General features: G+C 37.3%; 2 protein-coding genes across 8 annotated transcripts in view; both read left to right on the top strand.

Moving 5' to 3' along the window:
* Positions 1–18,428, top strand: part of GRK4 (G protein-coupled receptor kinase 4) — a 35,966-nt gene extending 17,538 nt beyond the window's left edge. For 2 of the 3 annotated variants that reach the window (XM_015623778.3, XM_033513718.1), the window contains exons 6-16: positions 535–627; positions 2,006–2,069; positions 2,800–2,940; positions 5,259–5,449; positions 6,526–6,563; positions 9,345–9,434; positions 9,986–10,194; positions 11,011–11,148; positions 11,850–11,987; positions 13,868–13,990; positions 15,419–18,428. In XM_015623778.3, coding sequence (XP_015479264.1) covers positions 535–627; positions 2,006–2,069; positions 2,800–2,940; positions 5,259–5,449; positions 6,526–6,563; positions 9,345–9,434; positions 9,986–10,194; positions 11,011–11,148; positions 11,850–11,987; positions 13,868–13,990; positions 15,419–15,472 — 1,279 coding nt within the window. In that variant the 3' untranslated portion in view covers positions 15,473–18,428. Of the gene's footprint in view, positions 1–534; positions 628–2,005; positions 2,070–2,799; positions 2,941–5,258; positions 5,450–6,525; positions 6,564–9,344; positions 9,435–9,985; positions 10,195–11,010; positions 11,157–11,849; positions 11,988–13,867; positions 13,991–15,418 lie in introns of all 3 variants that reach the window. The other variant, XR_001520851.3, reaches the window with a different exon arrangement.
* Positions 18,429–20,769: 2,341 nt separating this feature from the next.
* Positions 20,770–23,014, top strand: part of HTT (huntingtin) — an 81,407-nt gene continuing 79,162 nt past the window's right edge. For 3 of the 5 annotated variants that reach the window (XM_015623762.3, XM_033513710.1, XM_015623761.3), the window contains exon 1: positions 22,388–22,724. In XM_015623762.3, the coding sequence (XP_015479248.1) occupies positions 22,624–22,724 (101 nt within the window). In that variant the 5' untranslated portion in view covers positions 22,388–22,623. Of the gene's footprint in view, positions 20,861–22,386; positions 22,725–23,014 lie in introns of those variants that run through there. The other 2 variants (XM_033513712.1, XM_033513711.1) reach the window with 2 other exon arrangements.

Here is a 23,014-nt window from a genome sequence, read left to right as displayed (position 1 = left end):
ATAAATACCTGACTACAGTTTGAATGACTCGTTTCCTTCCCCACCTCCATCTTGGTGTGTTTCTTTAAGGGAATGATAAGGTACTTGGTGTTCATGGTTTGGATATGGCATTTTGCACTTCAATTTCAAATCCTAAAATAAAATTTTATTTACCAGTGTCCAAAGAATATGTTAAAACTTGTAGATACTTTCAAAGGTCATATATGCATACATGCATAAAATAGCTGCTGAGAAGCTGGTGTTTAAGAGGGTTTGAAGACATTAAAAATGCAGCGGTCGAAGTGTCTAGTTCCTATAAGTAGCAGTAGTTTGGCCTTCACGAGGGTTTTGATAGGAACATTTTTCTATAAAAGGCACTCACTTTTTGAGACATTTAGGTTAAAACCATTATAGAGCACACTGGTGATGTTTTTCTGCCTACAGCTTCATCAATACGTTTAAATATATGTCTGTAGATTGATAGCACCTCCTGCTTCACCAGGAGCCTTTTTCAGAATAAGATGGATTTTATTTTTCTGTTTATGTTCCTGCTAGAATTGTCCATGAATACCTAAGCAAAAGACCTTTTGAAGCTTACCAGGAGAGTGTGTATTTTTCCCGTTTCTTACAGTGGAAATGGCTGGAAAAGTAAGTTTATTTATGCTTGCTTTATAATTTAGCTTTGCTTTGTGGAAAATTTTGATTTTTATGCTGGAAATGCTGTAGAGATGAATGCTAAATGAGATTGCCTGTCTTAAGAAATTATGATCTGAAAGACAAGATGTAAATGATGCTGTTGATGGACAGCAAGAGAACCAATACTCCAATGGAACTGTCTGTCTGTAGCCTTTAAGTGGTAAATCTTAACTCTTTAAGTGGTATTGGGTAAATGCAAATTCAGAAATGTTTGGCTGTCAAGTGTGCAGTGGAATACCAGTCTTTCTTGGGAATACTATCATCCTTTAGTTTCCAACTTAGTCTAATTAGTGGTTAATAAACAGATTAATCTAGTTTTATAACCCACTGGGTGATTGGCTAACTGTTAGGTTTTTTTAGGGTGGTATAGATACAGATCTAGTAATTACAAGATAGCAAGATATATATATATATATAGATTTATATATATCTCAGAATCTAGTTTGGCCTTCCATATCAATACTAGATGAGTGTCCAGAGTCTTTCAGAAGGCTGAAATTGTTACAAATCAACTGAAATTCAGCCCCCTGGGTATTGTGATCATATATTCTAACATTAAGGTGCTTGAGCTCTGATTTTGTTGTAAATTCCAGTTATCCAGTGTCTATTTTACTAAATTGGTAGCAAAAGCCAGTAAGAAAACTAGGTATGTTACTCAAATTTTCTACTAAATGAACCTCCACTCTTGTCCTGAGAACAAAGCTGCAGTAACAACGAACACTCGTTTAAAGCAAAACACAGAAGAACCCACTACCTTGTAATAGTCCTGCTCTGACACATTTAGGAGAGTTTTAGCACAGAGTGGTCAACAGCTCTACTGCTTCCAGTTATCTGTTCCTCCTTCTCTGCCGAAATACCTTAACAGTTTGGTTCTTGAACTGCTCTTGCATACCACAGCTCTTTCTTTTGTGAAAAAACAAAGTGAAATCAGAAATGGTTTACCTTTTAAATGCCACATTGTAAGCATGATCCCATTGAAATGCACTCTGCATGCCAGCGTGTCAGTTAAGGGAGGCAACAGGAGGTGGTAAATGGCCTGTGATGGGAACACACAGGCTCTAACTGTGGGCAGCAAAGGGCCGAGCTGACCAGCTTTTCTTCCTGCCATTGGCAGTGCCTGGTGACCACATGAGGGAGCCCACGTTTCTTAGCACAGCACCCCTTCATTAGAAATTCAGCTTATTATAGTAGTTCTACATGATGTTAAGGCAACATTTGTTCAGAAATACGTCAGAACAGAGAGGAGAAAATGAAGACAGACCTCGGGGTGGGGAGGGATTACTAACATTTGTAATTCCTGTTGCAATAATTGTTTCTTTCTGTTAATCAGGCAGCCAGTAACCAAACACACGTTTAGGCATTACCGAGTACTAGGCAAAGGTGGATTTGGAGAGGTGAGTGCAAAAGTATATTTCTGCCAGGCAGTTTTTAAGGAATAAAAGAAAAAGAAGAGTCTGCTTAACTCTTGTCTCTATCAATGTAGATTTGACACATCACCTGGCAAACCGTTGTTGATACAAATGGATTTGATGTCTTAGTTTAAGCATTGTAGGTCATGCACAAAGCTGCAGGAAACTGGCTGATAACAGTTGCTTCTGCTTAGAAATTTCATTTGGAAATGAGCATTTAGTTGCAATTTTCTTATTATGTTGAATATTCATGAACCTAATTTAAAATCTATAGGTTTTATTAATTCTGTTTATAATTCATTGAACTGCTCCCCATGCTTATTTTAACCAGAGCCCTATATGGAAGGAGAAGGCATGCTATTAAATTACCATTATGGTTCTCCTGTTTGGTTGTGATGTGAATGTGTCCTTAACAAGTACTAAGACACTTAAGTGTTACTGTAGTAACTTGTTTCACTAACGCAGGATCCACAGTTTTACTAAACTTTAACCCTGAAAGAAATGTGTTTGCCTCTGTATAATCACTTTCTCTACTTCTGTTACAGTTTTTGTGAACCGTTAAAGTTGTTTCATGAGGGAAGGCTCTGTATTGATGCTTACAGACCGTAATTTTCTGAGACCATTAAAGAGTTTGAAAAGAAAGTTAAACTTAGTCTTTAAAAAAAAACTTAAAAAAACCTTAAGCATCTCTGACACACGATCCTTCTTTTTGTAGGTGTGTGCCTGTCAAGTACGGGCAACAGGAAAAATGTATGCTTGCAAAAAGCTGGAAAAAAAGAGAATAAAGAAGAGGAAAGGAGAATCAATGGCTCTAAATGAAAAAAGGATTCTAGAAAAAGTGAATAGTAGGTTTGTAGTAAGTATCTACTTCCAGTCTGTTTTCAGAAATTTATCTCATTTTGTTTACTTCAATTCAGTCTCTTTCAGGAGCTTGTAGGCATAAAACTCTTTTAAATTGATTTAGGGAGTGCATGACTGTAAAGAGAAATGATTGATACAATAACAAATATGTTTTATGTGTAATTGGGAATAGTTCTGTGCTCAGGGATTTTTTTTGGTCCACCTGCTTTATTTGTCACATCCAGAAATAAGGCTGTGTTTCAGCATGCTGATGCTACTGAATCTTTGTCTTCTGTTTAATAGTTGAGTTTTTATATCCTGAGGTATTTTCATAGCATTTGTTACTCTGTTGCTGATATATTTTAAGATAAAAATGACATTTGAATAGTGTATTGATTCAGGTTATATTGCTTTTCTGTGTACCAAAGCTTAAAGAGGTATCTTGGATGTAAAACAATTAACTTTTTATGGAACTTCCATGTATTGGAAATCTTAGTCTTAATACCTAAACCTGATACTATTATGTAAATTATGGTCTGTTAGTAGCTCTAATTACTAAGCAGTGAAAGAAAAAAATGTTCAAAGATACACCAAGTAAAACTTTCCCCAGGTAATGTTTACTTTTTAATTGAAATGTCATTTAAATGTTAATTTCAAGTACATTTTGCTTTGGTTTGAAATCCATTTACTTATATTATACAATACTTACATGTATTGCTATTCAGAGGATTTTAAAGTCCCTGTTCTAGAGGATAGTGAAAATATTTATATTATTTATATTTTATTATTTATATGTATATAAAATATGTATGTAGATATTTTCTGATATATTGTATGTATTAAAAAAACCTCACTGTAGAATACTTCCAGCTACAAAAAAAATGAAAAAGCTGCTGGCCAGATATAGTAATATTTTAAATTACTGTAAATTATGGTTTTGTATAAATATGCTAATGTTATTTTTGCACAAGGATTCTGGGCTTAAACTGATTGAAACTGAATCCAGAGAGTACCTGAATTTATCCATAAATTACTAAAACAGTGAAACTTCTATTTCTGATTAACATTTTTTTCAGCATATGTAAACACTGCAAATCAAAAGCTGAAATTAAAATTGCTTTATAAAAATGAGCATGAGTTATTTTCCTCTTGCTATCCAATGGTGTTTTTTTTATGCAACAGCGAAGATCTAGGTCTAGCATTTGCAGTAATACTGGTTTGGAAGTGGGTAGATCACTTGTCATGTCTCTGTCACAGGTTACACAGTGACAGCTGGACACATCAGGTTAAAACCACCAAATGGGAATCTACATCTTGAGTAGCTAATTTCTATATTTATTTTTCTTTTATTTTCTAGTATTTATGCTTCTGAAGGAAGCGTTTGGATCTATTAATTGATTAAAGCAATTATTTACTTGTACTGCATTTAAAATACATATATTGAGTCAAAAAAATTTAATTTTTTACCTAGTTTGTTTACCTAATGTAAGCTAAGTATATGTTTGAATTCCATTGCTCTTAGTTCAAGTTAGGTAATTTTGAAGATCCTAACCAGATGATCATCTGCATAGCATAGCTTTTCTGTTGAAAATGAATTTGTAACTTAAACAGTTAAATTTTGTAGTATATTACATTGTGCTAAATGGGGAGGGGTTTTTTTTAATTCATAAGTCTACCTTAAAACTTTAAATGGACTTAGAATCTTTTACCTAAAACCTGAAAAAAAAGAAAAAGTGGTGCTTTGTCTTTGCCTATTAGCACCACATTTCAAGTACAGTGGGAAGAAAGACTGAGGAGTTGTACTGAGTCTTTACTGTTGGCAAGTTCTAAATCAGGGAAATATGCAGTTACTGGAGGGGGGTAGTGGGGAGGCAGGGGTAGGAATAGAAACTATACATTTGATTTAAAATAAATTGGGTTTCTCTAGGGCAGTTTTGAGTCTTGTAGTTCAGGAAGATGGTTTGGCAGTGCATAATTCCTGGGATACCAATAAAATAAGGAATATGCTCATGCTATCTGGACAAAGAGTAATACAGGTAACATGCAACTGAGGGGCATCATCAGTAAAGTTATGTTCTGGGTGGAGCTCTCAGGTATCTAAACAGATTTGCCACTAAGCTTTTGTGTGCGTGTTTGGTTCCTGTACACAGGCAAATTAGTCTCAATTCCTTTGTGCCTTCCAGTACTCTGCCAGAGTGATTTTCCATTTGCATGTTTAGTTCTTTTTGCTTTGAAAAAGGATTCATAAGTTGATTTTATTGGAAAAAAGATCTGTGAATTGTTTTGGGGTTTATGAATGAATAATGGCTGTGTTCTCACCATCCCCATTTTTAGGTTAGTTTATCCTATACATATGAGACGAAAGATGCCCTGTGTTTAGTATTAACCATAATGAATGGAGGGGATCTGAAGTTTCACATATATAACATGGGAAATCCTGGCTTTGATGAAGAAAGGGCTATTTTCTATGCTGCAGAACTGTGCTGTGGTCTGGAGGATTTGCAAAGGGAGAGAATTGTTTACAGGTCAGTGTCATCTACAGTTACTTGTGCTTTTCCACATCTCTTCAGCATTGATCGTATTGTTTCTTACTAAAACACATTTGTATTTTAATTTTGTAGGAAAAGAATAAAAAAAATTTGTTTAGTTGTCCTTTTCATGGCATATCCCTAGGAATATATCTCTTATGTCTTCTTGCTTCTTGATTTGTATCTTGATGCTTGATATATCTTAGAACAGTATAAAGTTGATTCAAGATTTGCATGTAAAATTAAATTAAACTATGATTTACAAAGCAAATTAATTCATGATTTTAATAAATAAGTTTTAGGAGTATGGGATTGTATTCCTGCCCACTCTGAAGTAGTTCACAGAGGGCTCTAGCAGTCCCTGGCTGCATTGCATGCTGTGCTCACAAGGGTAACAGGATAGTTATAGCCTTCTGAATAGGCATAGTCTTCTTCTGTTTTAATTTCAGATTCTTCCAATAAACTTATTATTGCCTTTGAATTAATGAAACTGTCAGAAGTGTTATGCATTGCAATTGAGATTGTATGATTTCAGTGCTCTGTTTTGTCTCTGTACATACATTATTTAACCCCTTATGCATTAATATTACAGAACAAGCAAAACAAACTTAGTGGTGGAATGAGAATACTTTCTTTATACTTCTGCTGTGTAACCTTTTATTTTATTCAGTCTCTTCTTGTCACAACTGTATGTATACATGTACATATGCATATTGTTTTTAATAATCTACTCCAATAACTGATTCTTTAGCTAACTACTGGGTTTTACATGGCTATTTCTGGCTTATATTTATGGTAGAATAAATAAAGAGACATCTCAAGTCTACATGCTTACTGATACATACCACAAAGGCACATATATATATAAAAACATAAAAAGAAAAATCAAATTAACAATATGCATTATAACTTGAGTTCTCTGGTTAAACTATTCACATTATAGGCCATCAGCTTCACAGCTTTTTTTTGAATTGCTTCAGTCAGAACCAAGAAGCCTTCTGTTGAATCTGTTGCACTTGAGGGCTACTAGTTTTGTCTTTGTCTAATTCACATTTCTGTTATTTTATTTGTAGAGACTTGAAGCCTGAGAATATACTTCTTGATGACTGTGGTAAGTAAAAATTAAAATTAATTTTGAAATCAGGAATTACACCTCTAATTAACACCATGCCAGATATGTAAGGGATTTCTTCATGATAAGAGACCTAATTGATGAATCTTAATTTACCAAAGAAAATGCTGCCATGCTTTTTAGAAAGCAGGGGAAAACTTTGGGGGTCAGCCATGATTATATTTGAAGGGCCAATTTTCAACTTCAAATGGCTACTTTTTCACTTTTGCTCCTCCTTTTCCCCCTCCTCTTGATTTAAAATCTCAAAAACTTTTATATGGATTTGTTTTGTTTGTCTTTTCATCAGCTATGGAAACATGATTTGTTAGATGGAGACCAGAATTTTACTTAGTAAACCAGAATGTTTAGATAGTAAGAAGAAATCTGAAGTATTTATATTTTAACATTTTGACTAAAAGATGTCTGATGGTCCCTGATGCATATGTGGCTGGAAGGAATCAAGGAAATACAAACAGTATGAAGAAATGTTTCTAGTCTTTTGTTTGTCAAAAGCCAAATTAATTTTCTTTAATGACTTTATATGCAAGTCATTACCAGAATCTTTTGAACTGACTGTGGAACATGTACAGGAATTCTCTTCTAAGCCATGGATGAATATTACAAGTTTGTTCTTGTAACAACTGAGCATTTTCATTGAGGAAAAACTGTTTTTAAAGCCATTACCACAGTATTTTTTTTTCAAAGTCAGCATGTTCCGACTGATAAATTTCAAAAAAGATGATGCTTGAGAGAAGTCACTTTCCAAGAGCTAAAACTTTGCTAGACATCAAATGCATTCTTTAATTTTTCTCTCCAGCGATGTCTTGGAAAAGCTGAAGGTTTCTTTGAGGAAAAATGTAGCCTTGCAGGACTGCACTAGAATGCTTCCTCTCTGCCAGGGATATTTTGATCCAGTTCCAGAGAGCACAGGGGACTAATTAGAAAATCGCTTCAGGAGCTCAGATCTTGCACTTGAAAAGGGGTTCATAAGATGTCAGGAAGTAGAAGAACATCTGAATGTATTTAAAATAGCATTTGCTGCTCCAGAGCATTTACTTATTTCTAACCAGTATGTAGAGTGGTACTTGACTTTCTCCACTCTCTCTCTCTCAATCCCCTGATTATCTAACATATGTACATAAGAAATTAGAATGCTGTTAACTAATATTGATGCTGTAGAACTTTTTGAATGCCACAGCATATATGCTCAAAGGCTAATTGGGCATTGGAATGGGCTACTGAGAGAGGTGATGCAGTGTCCACTCTTGGAGGCTTTCTAAATAAGTATTTAAAAAACCTGGGACACCTTGAGCTGCCTGCTTGCTCAGAAGGTTTTACTAGATACCTTCCAAAGTCCCTTCCAGCCTGAATCATTCTGTGAGTCTGTGCTGTCTCTGTAAACAGTATCCCTGTCCTAATAAACTGGTATTAGAAAATTAAGTGTGGTTTTTGTTCTTTTTTTTTGGCAATAAATCTTTCTACAATTTGTTTTAAAATTTAATTGAAAATATAATTGTCTTGTCTGGACTTTTACTTTTTTATTAAGAAAGTACCTTATGGGTTTTTAAATTAAAATGGCAATACAATTCTTGCCTTGAAATACCTTGAATGTACATGAAACAGTTCATGAGTCTATCCAACAAAGAACTATATCTGTCTGTGGGAATGTAAAGGGAGAGTAGATGGGGTGGATTTATTCCCACTGCCCTGCTTGGACTGGTTCCCCACTGTCGCCCTGGAAAATGAAAGCCTTCTGATAATGTTCTCATAGTTTTAGTTACTTTTCCATGAAAGTTCTAGAAACATGGGTTGTTTATCACATTCCTTCTAAGAAACGTCTTTTGATGGATGTTTTGCATGACCAATGTGCTTGGGAAAGTAGTAACTTGATTGTCCAATCCCTGATCATTGTCAAGAAACTACAAATACTGGAGTCAGAAAATAAAGTGACTTTTTCCTGTTCTAACACTGAGAGACATTCATGTAAATCATTTTGTGGCCTTTAGCGACACCCCACTGAGCAGTGCACGACAAACCAGTCTATTGCCAGATGATTTCTGTGTTCAAGGTACAGCTGTAAAGGCCATGCATGATAGGAGAAGGTCATCAACTTGAGAAATTTGGCTGATAAAGTGCAATAGAAACTGTTATCTACTTAGGAGTGATTAACAAGAAGAGGAAATCCCATAATTGAGCTGACATGTTACAATATAAACAATTCTGAGTAGGTTATTGACTGCGCTGCTCTTGGTTTGGGGTGGAATTGGGGATAGCTATTCCAAGTACTTGTGTTTGGCATTATTGGGGTACTTCATTACAGGAAAGCAAGCTCTCTCAGTACAGGCTACAGTTTTTTTCTCATTTGGAATAAATTAAGTTAATTTGAAGTTTTATTAAGAAGACAGAAAGCTAAGTGCGTGTAGTGGATATACAGAATGGAAAACCACAAGTATCTGATGCACAGATACAGAATCTGAAATGAGCATTTCTATTTGTCCAAGAACAGCAGCCTATGCCAAACCTAGGAATTAGAGTGCTTAAGAGCAAATTATTTTTGTATGACCTTCAGAAAATCAGTTATATCTGTGCCCCTCCTTTACATTTTTAAGGGGGAGCTGAATAAAATGCTCTCAAGTTAAATAAACTTAGGGCTATATGAATATTTTTGATATTTTGCAGTGGGTTTTTTTATGAGGTGTGCAATATAAATTTTTTTATTTTAAGAGTGATAATACTTCATTATTTTTGCTGACAATGTGTAATTTATTTTAATATAAATAGGACATATCAGGATTTCAGATCTTGGATTAGCTGTGCAGATCCCAGAAGGTGAAACTGTCCGAGGACGTGTTGGGACTGTTGGTTACATGGGTATGTAAAGCATCCTTTGCTAGTTACATTTTACCAGAAAATTTGCTTCTGTGAATATAAGAACTGTATTGAACCTGGATTACTTACTAGACATGTTATGGGAAGAAGAAAGGTTATTATATGCATTTGTAGATGTTAGTACTTAATTATAAGCCTACTGATGAAAACTTATCTGAAAATTCTAGGTTTGGGCAGAACTTTAAGAAAGCACCTAATTCTTTCTGAGATTCAAAGAGATTTATGATTACAGGTAAACAGAGAAATTATTGTGACAGTATATTTCTTTCCATGCTTTGGAAAACTTCATTCTCAGTTTGTTTTGTTTTTCTTTTCATTCTCTAAAGAATACAGGGTTTAAGCATTAAAGAAATAAACTTTTTCTCTTGAATATAAACAGACTTCTCACAATTAAAGCTTCTTTGAAGAACAGAGGAGTCACACAAACATGTCTGGCCAGAATCCAAAGAGAGTACCTGAGAGTTTTTCCAATATATGCAATTAGTCAATTTAAAGTGAAACGTTGTGGGTGTGTGTTTGTTTTTGTTTTGTAGCTCCAGAAGTGCTCAAAAACGAAAAGTATACATTCAGTCCAGATTGGTGGGGTCTTGGCTGTTTGATTTATGAAATGATTGAAGGACAGTCTCCATTCAGGAAGCATAAGGAAAGAGTTAAACGGGATGAGATTGACCGGAGAGTAAAGGAAGACCAGGAAACATACTCAGACAAGTTTTCAGAGGAGGCAAAATCCATCTGCAGGATGGTGGGTGAAGAGACATAGAGGTTTGAAAATTAAATTTCTAATCCTTTTAAAGAGACCAACTACTTTATTTCAAAATCTTGAATTTTTTTCAGAACTGGATTTCTTAAACTTTTCTTTAGTTCATATGAAAGTTTGTGATTGCTCATGAACTGTTCAATTATCAAACTTCAAGAATTCAGAACTTTTCTCAAGACAAAACCTGCATAAATTGATTATTCATCACATGAATGAAGTAGTCTAGTATTGCTTGGACCACTTGTAATTATAGGTGGAGTACAATAGCATGCTCAACTTGGATACTGTGTGGGAACAAGTGGCTGAGTAGTACACCAGTATCTTCACCTAAAACATTATCTACAAGACAATGGCTTTTTTTTTCTATCTTGTCTGTTCTTAAATTTATACAGAAAGCTTCACAAGTTTTCTGTACTAGTTCATGCAAGTTCATGCATTACTTAAGCCTATAGGAAAAAAATATAAGTCTGTATTTCCTGAAAGGAAAGCCTACTGCAAAGTCTGTATTGTAAAGTCTTCTCAACATGGCATCAATTAAAATATTTTCATGTAACTTTGGGCATAATCTTCAAATTGTGTGCTTTCAGGGATTCTTTTGTCTATTGAAAATATGTTTGTTCCCAGAATGTAGTTGTTTGGGTTTCCAGTTAATTTTGATACATGATAAATTTACCTAATAAGAGGCCAAGTAGCAAAATAAACAGATTGAAAGACATTGTATGTAGTTTTTTTTTGTTTGTTTGGTTGGGTTTTTTTTGTGGGATTGTATCATGGATCAGCTTTTTTTCCATGTATCTCCAGTTACTTGCTAAAAATCCAGGGGAACGACTGGGTTGCACTGAAGGAGGAGCTGCTGTTGTAAAGCAACATCCTATTTTCAAGAACATCAACTTCAAGAGGCTGGAAGCTAACATGTTAGAACCTCCATTCTTGCCAGATGTAAGTAGGTGAGACAGATTTGATTAGTATCTAAAAAGGCAAGAACTGTCATAATTCTATGTTTGCAATCATATGAACTCAAGAAAAACCTTTAAAGTTAGTTAGACTGGTAGGAGAATGCCATTGTAGCTACTGATAGTAACTAATTGTTTTGTGGTATTTCATCTGAGATCACAGAACAATTTGCAATAATGGTATTTCCCTAGGGAAATTGTAGCTGGTTTTTTAGCCCTTGAAAGTCCACTTCCATTGCACAGATGCAGAAGAAATGAGGAGTAGCTTTGAAGAAAACACTCTGGAGTTGAAAGGAAGGTGACAGAAGATGAGTGAATTATGACAACCATTAAGAGATCCAGACAAGCTATTTCTGGCTTTGATATTTCTTTCCTGTTACTTGCAGGATGGATAGAATTGCTCAGGTGGCTTATGAAGAGAATCTTTGTATTTCTAGTCCATAAAATAGTGTAATTTGCTGATCAGCAATATGAAATGTAAAATTGCAGATGTTTTGCTCCCTTTTGCTCATCTAGGGAAAATAAAACCGAACTTAAAGTTTAAATTGGTCAGGAAGAAGAACTCCCATCAGCCATCAGCACCTTCAACTTCCCCTCTTTCCTCAGCTTTGCCTTAAAGGTAAAGCTACCCCATGACAAGTCCCCATATCCAAAACTTTAATGAAGCGATCTTGTATTGTACTGCAGCCACGTGCCGTTTATTGTAAAGATGTCCTGGACATTGAGCAGTTCTCAACAGTAAAAGGAGTGAACCTGGATACCACAGATGATGACTTCTATTCCAAATTTGTGACAGGTTGTGTCTCAATCCCTTGGCAAAACGAGGTAATGTAAATTTCATAGAAGATTATTTTTTTACTACAGCAGTATAGAATATTTAATAAAATATATAATCTTAATGATTTTCTCTAGGAGATGTAAAGAGGTTTCTGCTTTAGAATTCTTTGCTGACAGGCTTCAGAAAAAAATAAATAAATTCTGAAAACACAGACAACTTGCCAAAAACTGTGCACTATGGCAAATTTGCCTAAACAAAGTCTGTCATCTTGTCATCATAGGCACAGCTTGCAGAACAGTATTAGTATCAGTAGGACCACCATCTCCTTATTCTTCAGTCACATGTTAGTCAGTACTGCTGTTCACAGGAGAGGGATGGAATGTTATTCCAAGTGTTCAAAAGCAAATAGGTGCAGTGCAAGCTGTTTGTGTATAGCCTGTGTATCAATAGAGTGTCCAAGTGACAGTAATACAGAATTGCAGACTCATCTTTTTCAAGGTTTCAAAACAAACAGTTCAATATCAGTTGAGTCAGACTTTCCCTTAAAAGATTTTTGTGTACCTAGTGAATGAATATTCTAGTAGTCTGCATAGAGTACTCAAATTCTTCTGCCTCTGCATACAGTCCAAATCCTCTTTACTGTTTCAGCAAGAGCACTCAGTAACAATTACTTAAATTTGTTATGAATACCTTCCCCCCATTATAATTTATTTGTGACTTTCTGAAATGACTATTGTCTTGAATTCTCCTAGTGTCATTTCTTTCTCAGTATGACTGCATTTTATTTAAAGCTTGAACAGAAAAGAGAAGCAATTTATGAACAATTTGGAAGAAAAAATTCTTTTGTTTTCCTTTTGCTTTTTTGCATTGCATTAAGAAGGATATTTGGAAAACTGTCATTTGACATAGAAAGTTTTCACTGAGAGACAGTGAACCTTGGAGAAAGAAGTATTTTCTATACTATGTTGTAATTCTGAACTTCAGAATATGATCTAGTCATTAAAAAATGCACTGTGGCCTAATAACTAACCCTGCAGAGAAGGATAAAGTTGGAAGTAGTTGTGGAATTCTTGTGATGGCAATTCCTTTTCTTGATTTCTAGATTTCATTGTACATTTGTGCTTATTTTTTCTTTTAATTCATTATTCATCATTGCCTCAAATCTTTGTGTCTCAAGACTTTCTCTCACCATTCCACAATTTACCCAATGCCATGGCTTACAAAAAAAGACTTCATTTCTTCTTATTCCTCTTTATGCCCTCTCTTCCTCTACAAGTTATATTCATTTGGCTGCCTGCTGCTGTGACAGATATGTACTGATGGCACTTACTGGTAAATGCTACCTGGATTTGGGCATTAGCCACTTCCCCCCTTCTGACCCTGCCTGTTGGTTACATTTTGGCATTCACTCTTCCTGCTGTCCTTTCTGTACTCATTATTTTGTTTCTGTGTACACAGACAAAGGTGATTTCAAATTCCCTTGGTTCTGTCCAGAGACTCATCTTCATTATATCTTTCTTTTCCTCCCATGTCATGTTTATTAATTAAGTTCAGTCCAGGGCATAGAGCTAATACCTTTTTTTTGTCTGGTCTGCTCTGGAATGAACAGAACACCTGAAAGGAAAATGTGTTTCTGGTTCTAAAAGCTTCTCTCCATTGCCTTATGAGCAGAAGGCAGGAATGCAAAAAAAGCAAGGGAATACCTGATGCTTACCTGTGTGAGAGTGCTCTCATTGCTATCCTTTAGTTGGTTGAGTGCACAAGGAGACTCAATGTCAGCTTTGTGCCTTCTTTTGGAGACAGTGGTGTAGTTTGGCTGATGAATTTTTAAGTGTTAGGAGTACCCAGGCAGAGTAAATAGATAATGCCTGGAACTTGTTTGATAGGCTTTTATAGATATTTCATTTATATTTCATATGTTTCAAAGATGATTGAAACGGGATGCTTTGAAGATATCAATGCATATGAAAATGATGGTACTGTGTCACCGGACAGAGAGAAGTCTCCTAAGCCAAAGAGAGGCTTCTTTCACAGACTTTTTAGTGGAGAGGTAAGGGCATTTCTTTTCTTTCAAAAGAAAATTAACTTCCGGGTTTTTTTTTATTATTATTATTATTAAGTTGTGATAGGAAAACCAAGTTGTTCTCTGCATACTGAAACTACTGAAATCTGGTTATGGCTTTGTCCCTCCACCGCATTTCAGAAATTATGGCAATCCCTATAACTCCTACCTCAGCATTCTGTTCCTCTCTAGTTACTGGGTTAAAGGTAGTGGGTTCTTTCAAAAGCTGTGCTATAGACCTTCCTTTTCTAAAGAGGTTAACTTGGGTCTTGCTTCTTATATATTTTGCCTTTTTTTAATGGAAACTGTGGATATGTCTTCTGAGATAATTGATGCCCTGTGTAAAAACTAGTAATGCGTAAGTTTATAAGCAAAAATAAGTATCTAGCCAATAAATAAGTAAATAAGTAGAAATAGCCCCAAAATAAATGAGAAGCATCACAGAACAAATGTTAAAATGTCTTGGGCATTTTAATGCCTTCACTGAAACAATGACATGATAGATCTCTAAATAGCTGATAATGCACAGCCTTTTCTTACATACAGACTTCTACTCTTTAGTAGAAGAATTTCTTGGTCAGAGGATTGAATATTTACCACTGAGAAGACACATCATGTCTTGTAATTGTCTACAGGATTGAAGAAGTAGACTATTTGTAAAGGTTTGCAGTTGAAGATGTTATATAGAATTCTGCTTGCTCAGTGTGCCTGCACTTAGAGAGGAATTATCTTGAGAAACTTGAGTATATTCTAATAGTGAACACTTGGGTAGAAATTACTTTTGCTTTCAAGGAGAAATGGAATTTTAAAAGTGCTAGGTGCATATCACTAAGTAGCCATAGCAAGGCTGTGTATTAAAATTGCATGAAGAAATCTTTTGTCTTCACCTAGCAATTCACCTTTCTAAAATGGTACAATGCTAATGGAATGTATAATAGTACTTTCATTTTTAGTTCACCTTTTCAAGTACACTTTTCCCCCACTTTGAGTAATGGAATAGCAGGGATGGTTGAGTGTACTAATATTCTCACATAGCTAAAGCTCGTGTCTTACTGTAGTATTTTCCAGCCAAAAATCAGCAGGATTCAAATTATCCCAGGATATGATTCCATGTATTGAGAAATCCTAAAATATGAATATGGTTTGAGAGTTTTCAGTTGGTTTTGAACCAATAGGACTGCAGTTAATTGTCTTGTGAAGTTAAAAGAAGGAAAGAACTTTAATTAAATTTTAACGACTTGAGATTTGGGGTTGAAATTGTGGATTCCTTTGAGTTTCCCAAAGCATTTAGTTAGGATGGAATAAAATGTGCTGGAAAAACACCAACCCCCTCAGCCTTTCTGTGTCCCATAAAACACACAAATAAACAGTAGTATTAGTTCTGCAGCTGAGCTGTCTGTTTGTCTTCTCTTGCAGGTCTGCTTTAAATCTGATTGCAGTGATGATGAGCAGGAGTCCTCCAGACTTTAAATCATTTTATGCTCATCAGAAAGGATGAGCAAATGTTAAATGTTTTATATCTCTGTAGCAAATTGTATTATATATATTTTTTATCTGAGTTTGAGGATTTTTGTACATTTGTACTTCATTTGTTTTAAGATGTATATTTTCACTAAAGCTTAATTGTACAAAAAGCAATGAGTGCCATTTGAGTGAGTGTGTTTCTGTATGTATTTGATTTATCTTGATTATTTTTTCCCCCAGTGGAATGAATCTAGAAATACTAAAAGGATTTTAAAGCACAGAGATAATATCTATGGCATCACTGTAACTTGACTTCATATGCTCCTGGTAAAACTCTTCTTGATTATTAGGATCTTTATTAGCAGTTTTCTTAACTATGAAATTGCTGTACTGATAAATTTAACAATTCTGGTATTATCCAGCAGTGTGGCAGTGCTATTACCTGATGTATCTCTCAAGCAACTGCTAAAGAAAAAAAAATAATTCAGTGCACTGTGGCCAGCTATTAGGAATTGCTCTTTATTATCAGGCTCTGTAGAATCTTTCTCCATTTCTGTATAAAGAGAGCTTTGAACATTTAGCTTAATCCTGTAACAAGCTGAAGTATCCCATTCTTCTCTTTTCTACCCATCTTACACATCTTCTCCACAGAGTTTCTTGGCATGAACCATGCCAGTTGACCTATGTCAAAATTTGATAACTATATTTTGAAAACTTTGTTGAGTTTATTGAAAGGATTTCTTTTTACCTGTGGGGACACCCTTTCATTCTATTTTCTGTAAATTAATTTGTTTTTAACTCCATGTAGGATGTTATGGTTTTATAATGGGTTAAAAAACAAAGCATGGGCTCTTCTTACTAATGTCCTCTCTGCTTATGTTGTAATATGCAATGTTCTAGGGTTGACAGCAATCACTGCCATTGGGGGAAGGGCAAGGTAGCATTAAGTATTGAATTTAATTATGTAAATATTTTTTTTCTTATTTTTAAAACAGAACCATTAAAACATGTCTTTAATGATTGCCTAATACAGATGTGGAGCTGGTATTGAAGTTTGTTATGATTACCTGATGTTCATTAGTGAAACTGACAAAAGTTGCTTGAAAGTTAGAAAAAATTCCATTCTTTTGGACTCACAGTAGGTCAGACCTTTTGTAAAGTTTCCAGTTAAACTATTAATCTGGGTATGAGAGTCAATTTAAAGAGCACATTTCATTGAGAGCCTCTTCTGTTTTCAAAACTGAGTTGGGTACATGAAATAGAACGGAATGCCCTTGGAGTTGGAGACTTGATTTTAGTTTCATGTTTTGTTCTGTATTCTGAAGATTTATCTCAACTGTGTATGCATTTTCTTTCCTTTCAAATCTCTGGGGCACCAACCAGACCACACATGTACACACAGAGCAACTGAATAGCCCCCCACCTCAAAAAGGTCTCTCTTGTGATCTGCAGACCCACTGGAAGAAACTTCAGCTGCTTCAGAGAAACTCGCAAGATATATTTGATATTCAAGCCTATCATTAGGTTTTAATCACAATATTTGGTCTATAAATACAAAGTTTTAATGGATTAGAATTTGAAAAAATTGGAAATCCCAGTGTGCTGCAGAACCCTACTGGTGTCTCTCTGAAATCGTTCCTCTTGGCTACTGTGCCACAGAAATAAGGAATGAGGCTATTTTCCCATGTTTTCAGTGCATTTTTCCTCCAGTCTAAAACAGCATACAAAACAGCAAAATTACTCTTTTAGAGAGTGCAAAGGGAGAAATTGGCAGAGGGCGAGAGAGTTTGAATGAATTACTGGAAGATGGTGTGATGTAATAGTGAAGGGATGGGAGGCTTGACAGAAATATCTGAAGTAAGGGTGTTGGCTAGAACCATTATGTGTGAGACAATGAGTTGGCAGTCTGACCTGACCCTCTTTATTTTGTACCACAGCAATAGAAGAACTCTAAAAAGATGGGAATGGAAAATGGGGAAGTAACATAATTGTTTGATAAATACCTATGTGGTTGGAGAAGTCATCATTTCTCTGATTAAGGGGTTTGAATTTTTAAGATCTTTGGCTTGCTGTTCTGAGGCAAAGGTGACTGTATAAATACCAGACATACAGGGTGGCAGTCTGGATTTAATGTAGAGTAACTTGAAATTTGGGCAAGAATACCATGGACACAAGCTGAATAATTTTTATGAAGAAAATACAGGGAATGGTTTTAACAAATTTTTTAAAAAATCTGAAAGCCTATTTATCATGTATTCAGGTTTTCTTTCTATATTGGATGGAGACGAATCCTAACTTGAAAAAATAAAACCAACTTCTCTATTTTGGAGTGTCGAGGCTTAACACATATTTTCCAGATTTCCAGAATCTGTGAAGAAAGAGGGCTAAATGATGAGAAAAGGGAAATTGTTCCTGAGAAGTGGTTATTTACATGTCCACTTCCTTTGACGAAGGAACTCTTTGAAATAAAGTGAGAATTTGTTTCTTTTTTTGAAGTTTTACTTAGTTTCATTTAACAAGTTATTTCTTAAGTTCAGACTAGTACTATTGAGTTGTTTTTGAGTGAGTACATGTTTGCAGGATTATGACCTAAATTCTACTGGGTTTGGGGTTTGTTCGGTTTTTTTTTTTGTTAGTTGATTGATTCTTCCCCAGTAGGCTCAAGATGGCAGTATTGTACTATAATTTTGTCCCTTTTGGCTAGAAATTCAAACATATAATAAAGAATAGATCATAGCTGATGTGAATCCCCTAAAAAATTAGAAAAAACAAGGAACTGGAAGGATCAGCAATCAGCATAAAGCTTCTTATACAGTACACGGAGCGGAAGATGTTATGCTGTTTAATCTAAGGTGACTAACATTGGTTAAAGGTCTTCACAAAGGAGTATTAGGAGCTTGGAGATGCATCTTGAAAGCAGGGGAAGGCTAAGGAGAGGGGAGAACACCTGAAAGCAAAATATCATGATGCAAGAAATTTAATATGAACTTAGCTCTCGATTTTTTTTTAGGACAAAACTGGGACAAAGAAGGGGGAAAATAGCAGGTTGTGATTATGTAGCCTTTTACTTTCTGTAAACTGTTGGGGTGGGATGGGGGAAGCCAACAAAACTTCTTGTAATTCAGCATGACTTCATTCTCTAGACCCTTGTGTTAGAAGGCTTTAATAGCAGTGAGACAATCCAATGTTATACTGGTACAAGATTTGGAAAGACCTATGGAATTCCATGGAGTTATTTGCATGAGATCAACCCCACTTTCCTGTGGCATGTGCTTCCAAGCGTTTGTGTATGTAAATCTTCATGTCTGTTTGTGCATACCTCCAACCTCTCTATTTAGCTCAAAATTCAGAAACTGTGAAACAATGTTCCAGTGTCTTAATGGTTTGCTTAACATTTTAAATGTTGTGAGCAGCAGAATAGAATCTTCATGCCTCAGGATTGGTTTTTTTCTATTAAAAAAGCTGTCAGCTTCCCCCTGCCCCCTGAGGTGTGTTCATAATAGAGATGGTGTTGTTTCTGGATTATCACAACAATAGAACAGTCTCAGCTGAAAAAATGAGCACTTAAAACTAATAGTAAGTAGAAAAAAAAACCAAACTGTGGTATGTCTGTAACAAGTGTGTTATTGACAAACCTTAGCATTTAATAACTCTTGTCTCTTCCCCCCCCAGTCATTCCTAAAACAGTACTCGTGAATGTTTTTGAGTATGAAAGAGAATCTCCAAAATCATCTAGTTTATAAATCAATGATAGAAGCTATTAAAACCAACTAATGATCCATTCTTAGAATGCACTTGAATTATTTTTCAAACTACATTGATGTAAGATTTCATTGCCATTTGTACACACAGAGAATACTTGTTTGCAAGTTACAAACTTATATGACAACAAAAGTAATATTTTTCTATGGTTTACAATTTAGCATTATGTGAATTCAAGATTGGAATTATCATTATTTTAGTATAGATTTTCAGAAAATAGTTCTCCTTAGGAAGTGAAATTTTAATTATTGAAAAGCTTTAAGCTTTAAGCTGAAGTCATATTTACTTTTATTTTAATTACTTGCCTGGCTTATTTTGGTGATGATGATGTCTCTTCTGCTGAATGAACAATTCGTTTTTTATTTCATAATTGTTCTTGTGGTGTAACTTAAGTTTTGCACATGGGATGTAGGTAACTTTTCTCCATGATCCAGTTGTGTCCAAAACACCAGAATTCTTTCTAAACATAGGAAGCTGACTGTTAATTGTGATGTGTTAGTTCCAGCATCTCCAAACCACTGACTGTTCTTGTGTGAGCTGTTTTCCTGGATGTTCTAGCATTGTAATTCCTGAAATAAAAGCAAAACACTGCCACATATCTCAACCACATATATTACTGTCTGATGTGATTTATTTACCATGTCAATTGTGGTAGCTGGGATAGAAAAAAAAAAAAAAAAAAGAAGGAAAATTGTAATAAAAAAAATACCCAATTTCTTGAAACAGAAAATGTCTGTTGCATCGTGTAAGTTTTTTACCAATGTAAGATAGTCAAATGCAGGAAAAAATGCCCTAGTTCTGCTGTACTGGATCAATTGATCCCTTATCTCATGGTCTGGATCTCGATTTCTGCATAAGTTTCCATGTGAAACAGCATTATTCTGATGGGCTGTTTTTCATTAACACATTTATTTTTATTTTATGAGTTGAAGGACAAAGCTCCCAAATGCCCTACAAAAGAGCTTCAAATTAAATGACCTTAAAACATAACTGTGCTGTGACATATTGCAGATTATCCATGCACATGCCAAAGCACATGGGCCAGCAGTGTCATGGAGTAGTTACCAACTGCTGAACTGTTCATGGAAATGCAGAAAAGCTGGCCAAAGTAGGACTTCAGGATAGGGTGAAAAATACTCTTGACATGTTCATCTTAGAAACATTAAATCAAGAGGTAGCTTTAGAGACAAGGTAAGAGCATGTCTCTTTTCTTTTTCTCCTGGAGGCTGAAATTAATTAGTTGCCAGTCCCTAAATTTCAGATAATCTTTAAATTATGCACTGTTAATTGGAACTTCATTTTTCTTTGAGGTAACACCGACTTGACAAAAATACTTGTTCTCTAATCCTGCCTTGCTATTTCTTGCCCCTTGCCTGGTTTACACCGCTTTATTTTTGCCAGTGCGGGTGTTCGTGGGGCATATCAGTGACATGGTACACATGAAACCATGGATCAGTCAGTTTGGACTGGGAGAATCTGATAAGGTATTTACCAAATTAAAATCTGATACCCCGAGTTACCTTCCAGTTCGCTCACAGTTAATGAGTCTCTCAGTGCCGATAGAGCTCGGAAGGACAGGGAGAACAAAGAGCAGGGAGCTTGTGGGCAGCCACTGCCTTGGCCCTCCTGCCGGTGAGTCAGCAGCCCACAGGGGACTGGCACACTTTGATCGAAAGCTTCAAAACAGCCTTGCAAGGGCTGGCTTGGTTGGTGGCTTGTTTAATCTTTGATAAGAGCTTACGCTCTTTTTACTGCGCTTGAATTTATTTCAAAGTGTGGAGTGGCACATGCACAGAGTGTGCAACATTCCAACTCTGCTGTCATCTTTTATCATATATCATTTGCTTCATAAAAAATTCATGATCATCCGCATGTTCCAGAGAAACGTTTCTGCAAGCTTTATCATAAAGTAATCGGGTAGAATACTGGTTTTACCTTAAAAGCTCACATTTTGTAGCACTTCTATAATGAAATAAGGTTTTACTTTAAGTTGAATTACTTTCAGGACTGAGGATAGGTTTCCTTCCAGAGGACTGTTTCAAATAGCTTTTAAAATGTTTTTTACTAACATGCTGATAAAGTTAACTAGCAGAGCACTGTTCTTGTGGATATTTGGCAAGAATGTGGTCTACGACTTCTGTTGGCCTGGATATTCAGAGACATGAGCTTTGCTGTTTTTCTTCACGTCTGCTAACAGTAAACAAGTTGAATTACTGGAAATTTATTTTCTTAGAACTTCCAAGAGCTGTTCTTGATTTTTATTTCTGGAAGCAGTTTCATGTGTGTGAGATAAGTTGAATTGCCAGTTCTTATCAGCTGTCATTTAAAGTCTGTATTAACAAGTAGATATATTAAAATCAGTGGTTGCAATTGGAAACTTCACAATATTACTGATTTTTTCCTAAGTGTTTAGTAATCGAATCAGTGATTTAAATATTCTATACTGTCTTGTATCCTGTATGTTTAATATGTGTGCACAAGAATTATCCTCTGATAAAGCAAGTCCGCACTCAGGAGAGGAGCGCTGAAAGGCCAACACAAACTCTGCCAAGTTTTAAGTGTGTTATTCCTGTAAGAGTGTCTCTGCAGCCTAAAATAAAACCGGAGTGCCGGCAGCGCCTTTGGCCGCCACTTGTACTGAGGGGGCGGGCGCGTTACCTGCTGTGCACCCGTGACATGCGGGCACAGCGCGAGTGCTCTCGCCTTACTGGTGCGGTCCCTGCCGTGCAGCTGAGAACGCGGCTCCCCGCGGGGCAGTGCCAGGGGCTGCCAGAGGCTCCCAGGGCCGGCTCTCCGCCCGTGGCATCCCCGGCCCTGCCCGGCCGCGTCAGGCCCTGCCCAGAGCCAAGCGCTGCACCGCGGCCTCCGGGGCACCACGGCCACTGCCGCCAGGGGGCGCCGCACTGCAGTCCCCGGCCGCTCCGGCACGCGTCGAGGGGCTGAGCCTCTTTCTGATTGGCCAGAACGCCCGTCGCTCTCGATGCTGCCCCGCCCCTTCGCGGCCCGCGTGCCCCTGTGTGTGCCTATGTAAAGACGAGCGTGACGCCAGCCCGGGGTGCCGTGTGCGCATGCGCAGCCGAGCACCGGCCCGGAGCAGCGCTCCAGGAGGGGCGGGGCAGCCTCGGGGGCGGGGCGCGCGCGGGGGCCGAAGGGACGGATCCAAGATGGCGGCGGGGCGGACGGGAGGCGCCCGCGGCCCCGAGCGGCTCCCGCCCCATTCATCGTGGCTGTGACGGGCCCGGGCTTGCGAGAACACCGGCAGAGCGCCGGCCGAGCGCCGGGAGCGAGCCCGGGGGCAGTGCCAGCGGAAGCGCTACAGCACTCGGACCCGCCAGGCGCCCGTGACAGAGCGGGTCGGAGCGCGGGCCGGTGCCGCCGGCTCGGGCGGAACGGACATGGCCACCATGGAGAAGCTGACGAAAGCCTTCGAGTCGCTGCGCTCCTTCCAGCAGCAGCAGGGCCCGGCTACCCTCCCCGAGGAATCGCTCCAGAGACCGTGAGTGATCCTGGCCCGGGACTGGGGGGCTCCCGAGACGCGTGTCCGACATCCCGCCCGGGCCGGGCCGCCTCGGTTCCGATCCCGCGGCCGGCCCCCAGCCGGGCCCTCGGGCTGCCCTGTCCCTTGGCAGGTGGCGGCTCCCCCAGGCCTGTCGGGATGCTGCTATCGGTTCTCTGCTGAAGTTCAGACGCGGAGTAACTTTCGGGGCAAGTGCGTTTGAAAATTTACCGATGCGGGAAATGGAGATACAGCAATGCTGTGTGGGTTTCACAGGCTGGTTCTAGGAA

This window comes from Parus major, chromosome 4, assembly GCF_001522545.3.
Source record: "Parus major isolate Abel chromosome 4, Parus_major1.1, whole genome shotgun sequence".
NCBI lineage: Eukaryota > Metazoa > Chordata > Aves > Passeriformes > Paridae > Parus > Parus major.
The sequence above is the reverse complement of the archived record's forward strand: the minus strand, read 5'-3'. Positions and strand labels throughout refer to the sequence as shown.